Source organism: Populus trichocarpa, chromosome 3 (genome assembly GCF_000002775.5).
Source record: "Populus trichocarpa isolate Nisqually-1 chromosome 3, P.trichocarpa_v4.1, whole genome shotgun sequence".
NCBI lineage: Eukaryota > Viridiplantae > Streptophyta > Magnoliopsida > Malpighiales > Salicaceae > Populus > Populus trichocarpa.
The window spans coordinates 17,901,130-17,912,783 of record NC_037287.2 but is presented as its reverse complement, the minus strand read 5'-3'; the positions used below and the strand labels follow the sequence as shown (position 1 = coordinate 17,912,783).

General features: G+C 30.7%; 2 protein-coding genes across 2 annotated transcripts; both read left to right on the top strand.

Moving 5' to 3' along the window:
* The first annotated feature begins 5,747 nt into the window (after positions 1-5,747).
* On the top strand, positions 5,748-6,444 carry LOC7496565 (uncharacterized). Its single transcript, XM_002304640.4, has one exon. The coding sequence runs from the start codon at positions 5,966-5,968 to the stop codon at positions 6,173-6,175; it is 210 nt and encodes a 69-aa protein (XP_002304676.1). The 5' UTR covers positions 5,748-5,965; the 3' UTR covers positions 6,176-6,444.
* Positions 6,445-10,699: 4,255 nt separating this feature from the next.
* LOC7481218 (uncharacterized) lies at positions 10,700-11,373 on the top strand. Its single transcript, XM_002304639.4, has one exon. The coding sequence runs from the start codon at positions 10,901-10,903 to the stop codon at positions 11,108-11,110; it is 210 nt and encodes a 69-aa protein (XP_002304675.3). The 5' UTR covers positions 10,700-10,900; the 3' UTR covers positions 11,111-11,373.
* Positions 11,374-11,654: the final 281 nt, after the last annotated feature.

The following is an 11,654-nucleotide window of genomic DNA, read 5'->3' as shown; positions in this document are numbered from 1 at the left end:
TTGTCCCTGGATGAGCCAATAATCAGCAATTTGACTTGAGAAAGATCGGGATTGTTACGAGGTAGCCTGCCAAGTATAATATTCTCGTACCTGTATTCTTAATTATTAAGTATGTATTTATTAATGTGGTATGGTATATTTTAAAAAAAAAGTATTTTTTAATTTAAATTATATTTTTTAGATTATTTTAATTTCTTACATTATCATATTAAATTGATAGAAATATATTTTTAAAAAATAATTTAATATTTTTTTAAGTGATAAATAATTTAAAAAACATATTCAATTGTCATCCTTGTGTGAGATACAGAATAGTGAAGGCAAAGAGGTGGTGCTGTTGACTTGTTCATCAAAGTCTACTCTGAAATCTGAGTGGTTGCGTCGTTAAACAGCCCGCGGAGCTCTTTTACCGGTGCCATCAAAGGTTGGTGCAATTTATTACCGCTGGCTTAATTCAAGGGTGTTTTGGTTATTTCACTCGTTTCCAAATTTTAAGAATCATGAATGGAAGTGCTGGGAAATTGGTGGGGGGGTATTGACAAATCACAGAAGCTTTTTTAAAGTGAGCTAATGATTTTTAAAGCATTTGTAAGAAAAACAAACACGTGGTGAAGTGCATTTTCCAGCTCGTGGAAGAATATTCAAATCAGTGCAAGACTCGTGCATCATGCATATAATTGTTGACCGTTAAATAAAGGCATTTTAGCTTATGCGTGGTGGGCGAGCCTATCTGCAATCTGCGCACTGACATCATTCTATAAAATCTGAACCCTATCTATGTTTCTCTGGGAGTTTTGATTATAGTGCTAAGGGACGATCCCAAAGATAAATATTCTCATGTGCTTTTCATATGATTTAGATCGGAGGCATCCCTTTATCTATGTTTAAATGTGTGTTTGGATGGGAGGTGCAGTGATTTTTTTAAAATAAAAAATATATTTTTTTTATTTTTAAGAGGCATGGTGTTTGCTTTAAAATAATTATACCTTTAAAAAAAACCATCATATTTCCCACCAAAACACATCCATAACCTCACGTAAACTCTTGATATTTATTTAACGTGAATATATATATATATAATTCCTTCCAAACATACATGGGTGGCAAGACAATTTCTTTTTTCAATTTCGTAAGGATTGTTTATTAGTCAAGTTCTTAAGTCTCGAAAGTCTAGTTCCAAGTTAATTTCTAATGGGGGTGCCATTGTGAAAAATATTATGGTGTTTAAGTTGTAATCAGTGTCATTCTATGTTAGTTATTCAATGAAATTTACTTTATATAAATAATTAAATAGATGTAAGTATAAGAGATAAATATTAGATGGAGATATTCTTATTATTTTTGATGTGTCATAAATTTTATTATCTCTCAAACTTGTATATGTCTCTTTTTTTAAAGTAAATTTTATTAAGTAACTAATAGAAATCATTAGTTACAGCTTCAATACCATAAGATTTTATCACTATTAGGTTGAAATTAGGTTAAAGATAGAGGTGAATATTCAAATGTAAAATTAGTAAAATTACTTTTTTTATATAATTACTCTAATTATCTAAATTCTTAATTTCTTTTATCCTAATATTTTTTTCAACCCAAATTTATTTTATTTATAAAACGATTTAGATAATTTGAATATTTCACGCATCTCCTTCATCCTTCCTTTTTAACTAAAATACAAAAAAGAAAAAAAATTAGCTGGTCAAAATTAAGTTGAAGGAAAGCTTTGACTATCCAAAATTATATTAAAAGTAAACTACAAATTCATTAATTTAATGATTTTATACGACAAAAGGATATTATTCTAGTAAATCGAATAATCTATTTTTCAAAATTTTAAAAATTTAGTACTTAATAGTTTTGAATAATTCAATAATTTTTTTATTAAAATGAATATTCCAATCAATTTATATATATTTCGATTAATTTAACAGGAGTAGTATTATGCGGACCCTTAATGCAAGCCGCTGATTATGCACCACTCATTCTGAAGACATGATTTGTCTTACCACGAAGATGAGTCCATGATGTTTCGTTCAATTACCAAGCAATTGAGCTCATCATCTGCCTGGGCAGTGGGTGGGACCAATTGAGAGGTTTCCTTGTCTTCGCTTGTCGGAGCCATCCAAATTGTAATATTGACGTCTAAATTGAAATTTCCTTTTCATCAAAGTGGATTTGATTGTGTCTCCATGACTTCTCAATTTGCATGCAATGCAACTTGGATGCTTTTGGAATACGGTAATGTCCCAAAAATATGAGTGGTTTGCAATAGTATTTTGGAATGGATAATTAATTAATCAATTGATTATAGTAATTTTTTTCTAATTAAGATAGTTTGATATTTTATATTTAATACTTGGTAGGTCAAGATTGTTTGTGCTAATACCTATAAAAGATTTTCTTTAATGAAAGTGAAGATTTTTTTATGTTTAAATATGTATTTAGTAAATGTTTCTGAATCACGATAAATTTAAATGTTACGTTTCTCAATCGCAACATGCATAAATTGTGTTATTTTACAAAAAAAAAAAAATTGAAGTATTATTTTGCCAATATTTTTTTAAATAATGCTAGTTTTTTTTAAAAAAAAATCAACAAAATAGAAGCATATGCCAAACTATTCGTGCTAGTCTTTTTCAATCTTTCCTTCAAATACCTATGGCATCGTAGTCTAACCAGAAAGAAAGGAAAAAAAAGGACGTGCAAACCATCCATCCGTTCACGTCATTTTCTTTTTAATGGTTAGACCGTGCATGATGGAGTATTCTCTTTTTTTCCTTGAGTAGGTTAATCTAATATTGCATGGTCTTCCATTTGAAATAAAAGAAGAAGAAAAAGGAAGAAGAAGAAAGGTCAATCATCTTTTATCTAATTTGGCATATTACAAGTGGTAAAGGTTGAAAAAAATGATATCACTGAAATTATTTACATGATAATTGTTTTTTAAAGTAATTTTTACTTGAAAATATATTAAAATAATATTTTTTTTATTTTTTAAAAATATTTTTAATATCAGTGCATCAAAATAATCTGAATATATATAAAAAAATAATTTAAAATAAAAACAAATTTAAAAATTTAAAAAATTTTCAAAATAATTTTGAAACATAAAAACAAATAAGGTTATAGGTTACAAATTAGCATTAGCATTAGGTGTGCAAAAGGAAATAAAAACAATGTGTGACCAGAGATCAATCTCAGTGATGATTGAGATATGAGAGACGACTAATCTGCAAAGATACTCATCGAGCTATAGCTTCTTCTTTTTTTTAATTAACATGAATATTTTCTTTTCTATTTTCTCTATGATTTAGAAGTATTGATTTTAGAGAAAACTCATAACTTGCACACCATAGTATTGATTTTAGAGCTCCTCTTGTGGGTGTGGGTGTGGGTATGGAAATTCTCTGCCTTCATTTCTTTTTGGTATATTGCGTGTGGAGAAATTAAAAGTAAAGTGCCCTCAATTTTATTATAACCGAGAGAATTGATTTTCCATAACTAATGAAGAAAGCAGAATAATATAGAGTGATTTTGTCAGCTCATAGGAAAATAATCTATCATTTCTCTTATTTCCCATGTCATAGCACAACTGGGTTGACCTAATCATAGGCATTCAGATTTCTTTGTCTAAAACTTAAAAAAGACCAACATTTTAATTATAGTCTTTCATTATATTGAAATTTTAATAAATAAATATGAAAATATAATAAATGTATTACATTATAAAAATTACAATTTCTCTTAAAATGTGACTTTAGTGTTAAGGAGAGCCGTGGACAAAGGAGGACGACTCTCCGCTACTAAGCAACAACTAGCCATGATCATTTTGCCTAGTTTCTTTTTAGGAAAATCTTAACTCCTAGGCCAGGCCTGCTGCGTTCAGCCCAGGCGCTAGGAGCCCCAGGCAGCCTGACCCAAGTTCGTCTTTTACTTTTCAATTTTTCTTTAACGAGTTAATCATTATGGTCATTTGACATCACATCCATACATTTGTCGGATTAGGAAGTCTGGTAGCCAATCTCATTTCCTGACATTAATAGCTGTCGAGGACGGGATGAGAGGGCAAACTGGTCCCCCAGTGCACCAAACAAAACCGCCAGCACAGTTCAATTGTCGAGAAATTTTGACGAAGTCTTGGCCGTGTTTTGCACTGCAGTTAAAATGTTGTTGCTTTAAAAATTAAATTTATTTTAGTTTTTTTAGATTATTTTGAAATGTTGATATTAAAAATAAATTTTAAAAAAATAAAAATATATTATTTAAATAAAAAGTATTTCAATACGTAACTTTTTACTTAATCGGACATACCATTTCTGAATCCAAGCACTCTAAAAAAAGAGGCAATTGGACATGAGGGTCTTTCTAGTTATTCCCTTAACTTCCTCGGCACACAAAAAATATCCGTGTAAGATCACCCATTACTGCACATGTGGTCACATCACTCCTCTGGCAGTCCTTTAATTTGCTTGGACATGACACATTCGATTAATGTATGTGTCGTGAATTAAAGAATGGACTAAACATATACAAGCTAAAGAAAAAAAGTGTATAAAACATGGGAAAAGGAAGCATGATTAATGAGCAAGTTATTCTTACACGAACCACCTATAGATAATATCTTTAATTAGGTGCCCTTTAATCCTTAAACTTGTTTTAAACTCGTTCCAGATTTAGTTATCCAAGTAATGCAAATAGATTAATTAATTAATTAATTAACCGACACACCTTGACCATGCATGCATAATTAAACCCTCGTGCTTATGATATATCTAGAAGAAGAACAAAAAATAATAGTTTGATATAAAGTAAGATGTTTCTCGTAATTGAGAGAGGAGTATGGCTAGAGCATAGGGAGCGGTGTGGAGATTTACCAATCAGAAAACTTAGATGAATAATTGCCCTTTTTTTTCCTCGCAAAGCATGATGAATCGTAGGAAGTGTTACGCAAATGGTATATTACCCAGATGATGACTAATAGCAACGACTGGTTTTCCTTTTCCCAGGGGAAAAAGACTAGCCAATACGGTGTCATTTATAGAAAAATGGTAAAATTACAGTACCTTTTATTTTGGAAATCGGTAGTAATTATATCACATTAATCGCTGTACTCTTTCTATAATCGCATTAATTATCCACAACAATTTCCTTTTAAAGCAAGTTAAATTACATTCCTTATTACCGTTAAAAAATATATTTTATTTTATTTTATTTTATTTATTAAAAATAAAATAATATTTTTATTTTAATCTATATATAATCTCTGTATTTAGGTTAATATAATTTTTTTCAGAATAAAATGATCATGAAATATCAATGAAACCTTTATCTTTTTCTTTATTATTTTTATATATATATTTTTTATTAATTTAGATTGTTTTATAATTACATTATTTTTACAATGAAAAAACACTTGAATTGATGATAATCAGCTATCATAATTTCAAATAATAAACAATGATTATACTTGGTTAAGAATTTTATCTAAAAATAGCTTAGATTATTATATTATTAAGTCAATTTACGAAGTTAGATCAAATAAGGTTAATTAATTTTACTAAAATGATATTACTTTTTTTAAAGAAAAAACAAATTCAATATTGAATTCCAAATAATAATTTCATTTTCAACCCGCTCTATGACAGAAATATTATGTACATGGTAGTAATTTAATGGAATAGCATTAAATAGAAAAAAGAAAAAAGAAAGAGAGACAGCAAGTAGAAAAAGATTGTCACATGCGAAAGGCAATGACCACCGGTTTGAGAAATGAGATGGAGGTGGAGGGCAGAGAATCCAAAATGACTTCATCTACCAAGTTCCGCCCCACACAGCACTCCCTCATGATCTCCTCCTTTTTCATCCATATAAAAACCCCTCTACAATCCTAAAATCTTCATCATAGCTTTCTCATTCTCTACAAAGAAAGACCAGGGCCGAGACCGAGTTGAAAAGACTAAGCAAAATGTCAGACTGGGGTCCGGTGTTTATGGCCGTGGTGCTGTTCATTCTGTTAACTCCAGGGCTGTTGTTTCAGGTACCAGGGCGCCATCGAAGCATTGAGTTTGGCAATTTCCAGACAAGCGGTGCATCAATTATGGTTCATACTCTTCTGTATTTTGCTCTCATTTGCGTTTTCCTGCTGGCTGTTAAGGTTCACTTGTACCTCGGTTAGCACTACTTTATTGCTGATGCAATTGACTCCCCCCCCCCCAGTTGAAAAACAAGATCAAGGGTAATAAATTCAAGGTGTTTTTTGGACTTTGCTTCTCTGTCAAACGTAGTCTATTCCATTGTTTGCAAGTTATATCAAGATATTATTTTCTTCCATTTTAGAGGGGGTTTGATTGATTGTCATAAATGTAACGTGCGGAGCATTGCTCTTGCTTGCTTTGTAACTGAAAGTTAAGGATTTGTGATGCATGACTTCAATTAGTATCTTAATTGTTCTTATTGAGTATTTTAGTTATTTCGTTATATAAATGGCGATGGAATTGCTATAAATCAATTGGCACTGCTTGTGTGGGTGTTCATAAGACTGATCTTGCAAGAATCTGGACTCCCAGCTGCTGGACTTCCAGCTGCTGGACTGCCAGTGCTATGAACACAGGTAGAGGGGGCACAAATTTCTGATTTCTTTTGATGCACCATGGAAACATTTCAAAATAGCAAAAAACTTATGCGAAAGCATTCAACAGAGAGAATGAAAGGCATAAAAAATCATTAAACATAAAACGAGTGGGATCCCGATCTTCATCTTCAATAAACTCCAAAAACAGAAACTCTAAGTGTGACCTTAATGCACTTGACCAATTCGAAAACAGGTTAATTTCGAGCAAGAATATATAGCAAAATGGAACACTCAGTGGAGGTTATAAGTAGCTAATGACGCGCTTGCCACTGGTCAGAAAAATAATTCTTTTTAGAAAAAAAAATATAATGGCTTAAAAAAAATGATGGGTGAAACTGAAATAAAAATAAATTAATCTAAATTTTTTTTTTAGTTAACCAACTAAACTCATCCTGAACCTATTAGATGTAATATATTTTTATTTTAAAAATTATTTTTCTTCTAAACAGACATCAATCATATATATAAGATTTTATTTTATACCAAACAACAATCCACTCTTTTTTGAAAAAAGAAAAAAAAATAAAGGTGATGCACTGGCCTAAAACAAAAAAAAAATAACTTTAATTTTTTTGAAAGTGAGGATTTCTTGCCTAAAGTAAAAGAAAAAACTTTAAAAAACAAACAAACAATAAAATAATTAATTAATTTTTAATTTTAAGGGGTTCAGAATAATTCAAATAAATTTTATTTTTTTTAAAAAAATACAAATAGGCCATACACTAAAATAAATAATATTCTAGCAAAGAAACATCATAAAAAATGCAAAAGACTTGTCTAAAATTATTTTAAAAATCTAACAAAAAATCCAATAAAAAATTAAAATAGAAGGATGAAATCATCAAAATAAAAAAAAAAGATATAAAAATTCAATGGGCCAGAAAAAAAAGAGGCGGGTGCACGCTGGCTTGGCTAATTCGAGTTAGCATAGTAAACTCGCGACTCGAATTGTGAGGTTGAGCTATCTTCACGTAAAACAAGTGGAAAAAAGAGAGTTTAAAATGTTTAATTTTCAATAAACTCAATATTGAAAGATAAAAAAAAAATAGATATAAAAGAAAAAGAAAATAAAAAAGATCGATGTTGATTCGGGTTAACACCTCACAATTGTGACTTGGATCATAAGATAAGAATCCTCGCATCAGAAAAAATTATGATCTACACTCAAAATTAATTAAATATTAAAGAATAAAATCAGAAAAATAAATTAAAATAATAATAAAATAAGGAAATACTTTTTAATTTTTGCTTGGCTAGTACGAACCTCATAGCCATGAGATAGAAAAGAAAGGGGAAGAAAAAATTTGATCCTTCCCCAACTGCCATGAAAAACAATACATGCATCACCTTATTAGAAGCGCCTTGACTTGACGGTGTTGGTTACACGGTGGTCGGGTATTTTTGACCATCGGAGGAGGCACACACGTCGCTTGGATGTGACAGTCCTCCTCCACACTCTACTACGTGTTTCTCAATTCCCTATAACTCTTTTTTTATATTCCTAAAAGACCAAACTAATCCTCTTTGATATTCTATATAACAAAAAAAATCAGCGTAAAAGTCCAAAAAGCTCACAGATGGTAGCTTTACAAATTTTGGTTTCAAGGGGTGCAGTAATTAAAGTAAATTAGATAGAAAAAAAAACCCTTACATGATAGTAATTTATGTACTTTTTTTTTTAAAGGGTAATATGGTTATTTTATTATTTATATTTTGTGCAAAAAGACCATTCTACCTTTCCTAAATTAACACGATTAATTGGTGTTTTTAAAAAGATTATTGTACCCCAAAGTAAAGCTTATTTTTTCAATGGAGAGGTCAAAAAAAAAAATTTTACTATAACAATACAAAATAATAATATGTGTCTCGTGCTAAGACCTCGTAGATTTTTTTGTATAATATATATATAAAACATAGGCTTACCAGAAAGCTGAGATTTGGTTACAAACAAGATAGAACAAGATGATTGTATTTAGAGGTGAGAAAAAAACTGAAAAATTAAGAAAACTGAGAAAATAAAAAAATAATAAAAAAAGCTGAACTGTGAAAAAAACTGATTAAACCGATTAAAATTTTGAAAAAATTGACCGGTTCGGTTTCGGTTTTATAAGTCTAAAACTAAAAAAACCGAACTAAACCGAACCGAAAAAACTAGAAAAAAACCGAGTCAAACCGGAAAAAACCGAGCCAAACCGATTTGAATCAGTTTTTGTCTTAAAAAACTGAACTGAACCGAAATCGGTCGGTTTTTTTTAAAAAAATTTAATTTGATTATTTTTTAATTTATAAAACCAAACCAAACAAAAAAATCATTCCTTCTACTTATACTGAACTCGTTAACCAGCTAGTTTGCGTGCAGATCAAATAAATGGATTGTTTCCCCTGCCAAGCTGTACTTTAATTTGCGTTTCTTAAGAATGGCACTTGAAAGTTCGAGAAAGATCTAGCATTTTGCCAGGCTGCTTCCGTGGATGATATATATTGATAGTGTTTGTGTTTTTTTTTTTATAAATAAATTCTTATTTGTTTTAAATTAACCTTTTTAGATGTTTGAGAAGCTGAGCCCAACGACCGCTGCTGGACCAGGTGTACCATGAACGTGGGCTTTGTCTGATGTGAGTGCTGAAGCCTAGCATCGCTCCCTCAAGACAAAAACAAAGAAAAGGACTTGATGATGAATGTGGTCTTTGTCATGTAAAAGAACTAGTCACGGCCGAGCTGCTTTCGGTGGTGATAAGCATAAGCGTTTTGAATGCTTGTGCAATGTATAATAATGTGTTTGTGCGTTGAAGTTGGTAAAACCAATTTAAGTCACTGGAAAAATATATATGCCTTTTTTTACAAAAAAAAAAAAGAGGAAAAAAAAACTAAATTAATTTAGTGTTTTTCTACAAAATAGAGTTTCGAATTGATATTGAAAATAAATAAGAGCCTTAAATTCGAGATCGGTATTAATATAATTATTAGTTTTTATCGAAAAAATTCATTTAGGAATCAAAACACACAGAAACCTTCAACGATTATTCGTGTAAATTCTTTAGCAAAATGAGAGAGACAAAATCAAAACAAAAGGGGAATTAGGATGTCCCATCTAATAACAAAAGTACGAAATGTCATTTTAAATAGGTATTTGGACACAATATAAAAGGCAAAGGATGCATGGATGTGATATCCTGATAAACTATATGATTAACAAAATATATCAATTTAATTAGGGGTCTTTTAACATTCTAACATAGTTTGGTAAAAATTTTGGAAAAATAAATACAACCAAATCTATGTCTAACATAAAAATTAACCTAAAATTTTAAGAAAATTCATTAATCAAGAGATGAGATTTAAAATTCAATTACTAAGAAAAAAAAACAGAAAGCTGATGTGATATAAGAAAGAAAGGAAATAAAGGAAGAAAAAAAGGATCACATAGAACATTTTATAACTCTCTTTTTAACACACCCGATACTATTGAAAGATCTCGACGAAACGATTTTAATCACACATTGGTACAAGACCACCTCACAAGGTTATAGTTAATTAAGGATTTTATTCGGGATTAATTTAGGGTTAATTAAGACCTCATTTGATGGTCTTTCAATATATAATTAGAATTATCTTGTCGAAATCTTTCTAACGGTATTAGTTGTATCGAAAACAAAGCCTCAATATATCCCTAATGAACTATTCTTCCATTTCTTAAATCTAATTATATCACACATCTTATCTTTTTTTTTTTTTTATCATTATATCTTAAATCTCATATTTTAATTACTAGATATTCATAAAAATCTGGATTGATTTTTGTTCAGGATAATTAATCAACATAAAAAATATTTTCTAAAACATGAATAAACAACTGTTATTCTCGAGAATAACAGTGGTATACAAAACTGAAATTCATAAACGTGATTCTGTTAAAATTGTGATAGTTCTCGTATAGTTTTTTAACCTATGTCATTGTTAACATATAAAGCTGCCACGTGTTTTGGTTCAGCATCTATCCAGAGTGTACCGAATGTGACATTGGAGTATATTGTCTGCTGCTAGAATTAGATTTCTTTTTCTTTTAGATTTCTTGTTCTCTACTGATACTCTCCCTTTGCTTCTTTTAATCTACTTAAATATTCGTTTCGTTCTTCCTCAATTCATCAACAAAGAAGTCTTGCAATACCTTCGCCCTTCCCTATATTAATAGAGAGTTTGATATCAGAGCTGCAGTTCGCCGTATTTCTATAAAACATCAACACCCGGAAAAAAAAAAAAAAGGAGGCGATGTCAGACTGGGGGCCAGTGGTGATAGCAGTGGTGCTGTTTGTGCTTTTAAGTCCAGGATTGCTATTCCAGTTGCCAGGGAGGAGCAGAGTTGTTGAGTTTGGGAATATGCAGACAAGTGCGTTATCGATATTGGTCCATACCATCATCTTCTTCGGCCTCATAACCATCTTTCTCATTGCTATTGGTGTTCACATTTACACAGGATAGCCAAATAATGCTAGAGATATCTCCTTTATTTTCCTTTTTTACAAAGTTGATCACCCCCATAATCTGTTTCACTGTCTGAAGCATGAATATCTGTTTCATAGTCTGCCCTGATGTCTTGTATTGCGTTAATTGGGCGCTTGCTTTTCTTTGCCGGTGGTTCTCTTGTTTTTTTTCTTTGATTTTCGTTGTTGTTAATTGATTTATTTTTCTTGTAATGATACTTCAGCCGATTACCAACTAAAAGTTTAGATTCTTATTCTACATATCTCCCATCTATTTCCTAGTTGCGTTGAGTCTTTCTTTTTTCTTTTTGCTGAAAGAGTATGGCACTAATGACATGCGTGAAGTGGTTTCTACTCTGGTTTTTGAATGTTTGAGAGTGATGTTGGACGCTCTCGTCGCTGGACACCGTGGGGAGGATGGTGGCCGGTGGCCTCATCTCCTCCTATCCCGTGACCACATAACAACACGGCATCTTTTTAAAATTTAAAATTATTTTTGGTAGAATTTTGTAGTTGAAAACCACATGGATTCGATTATTGGT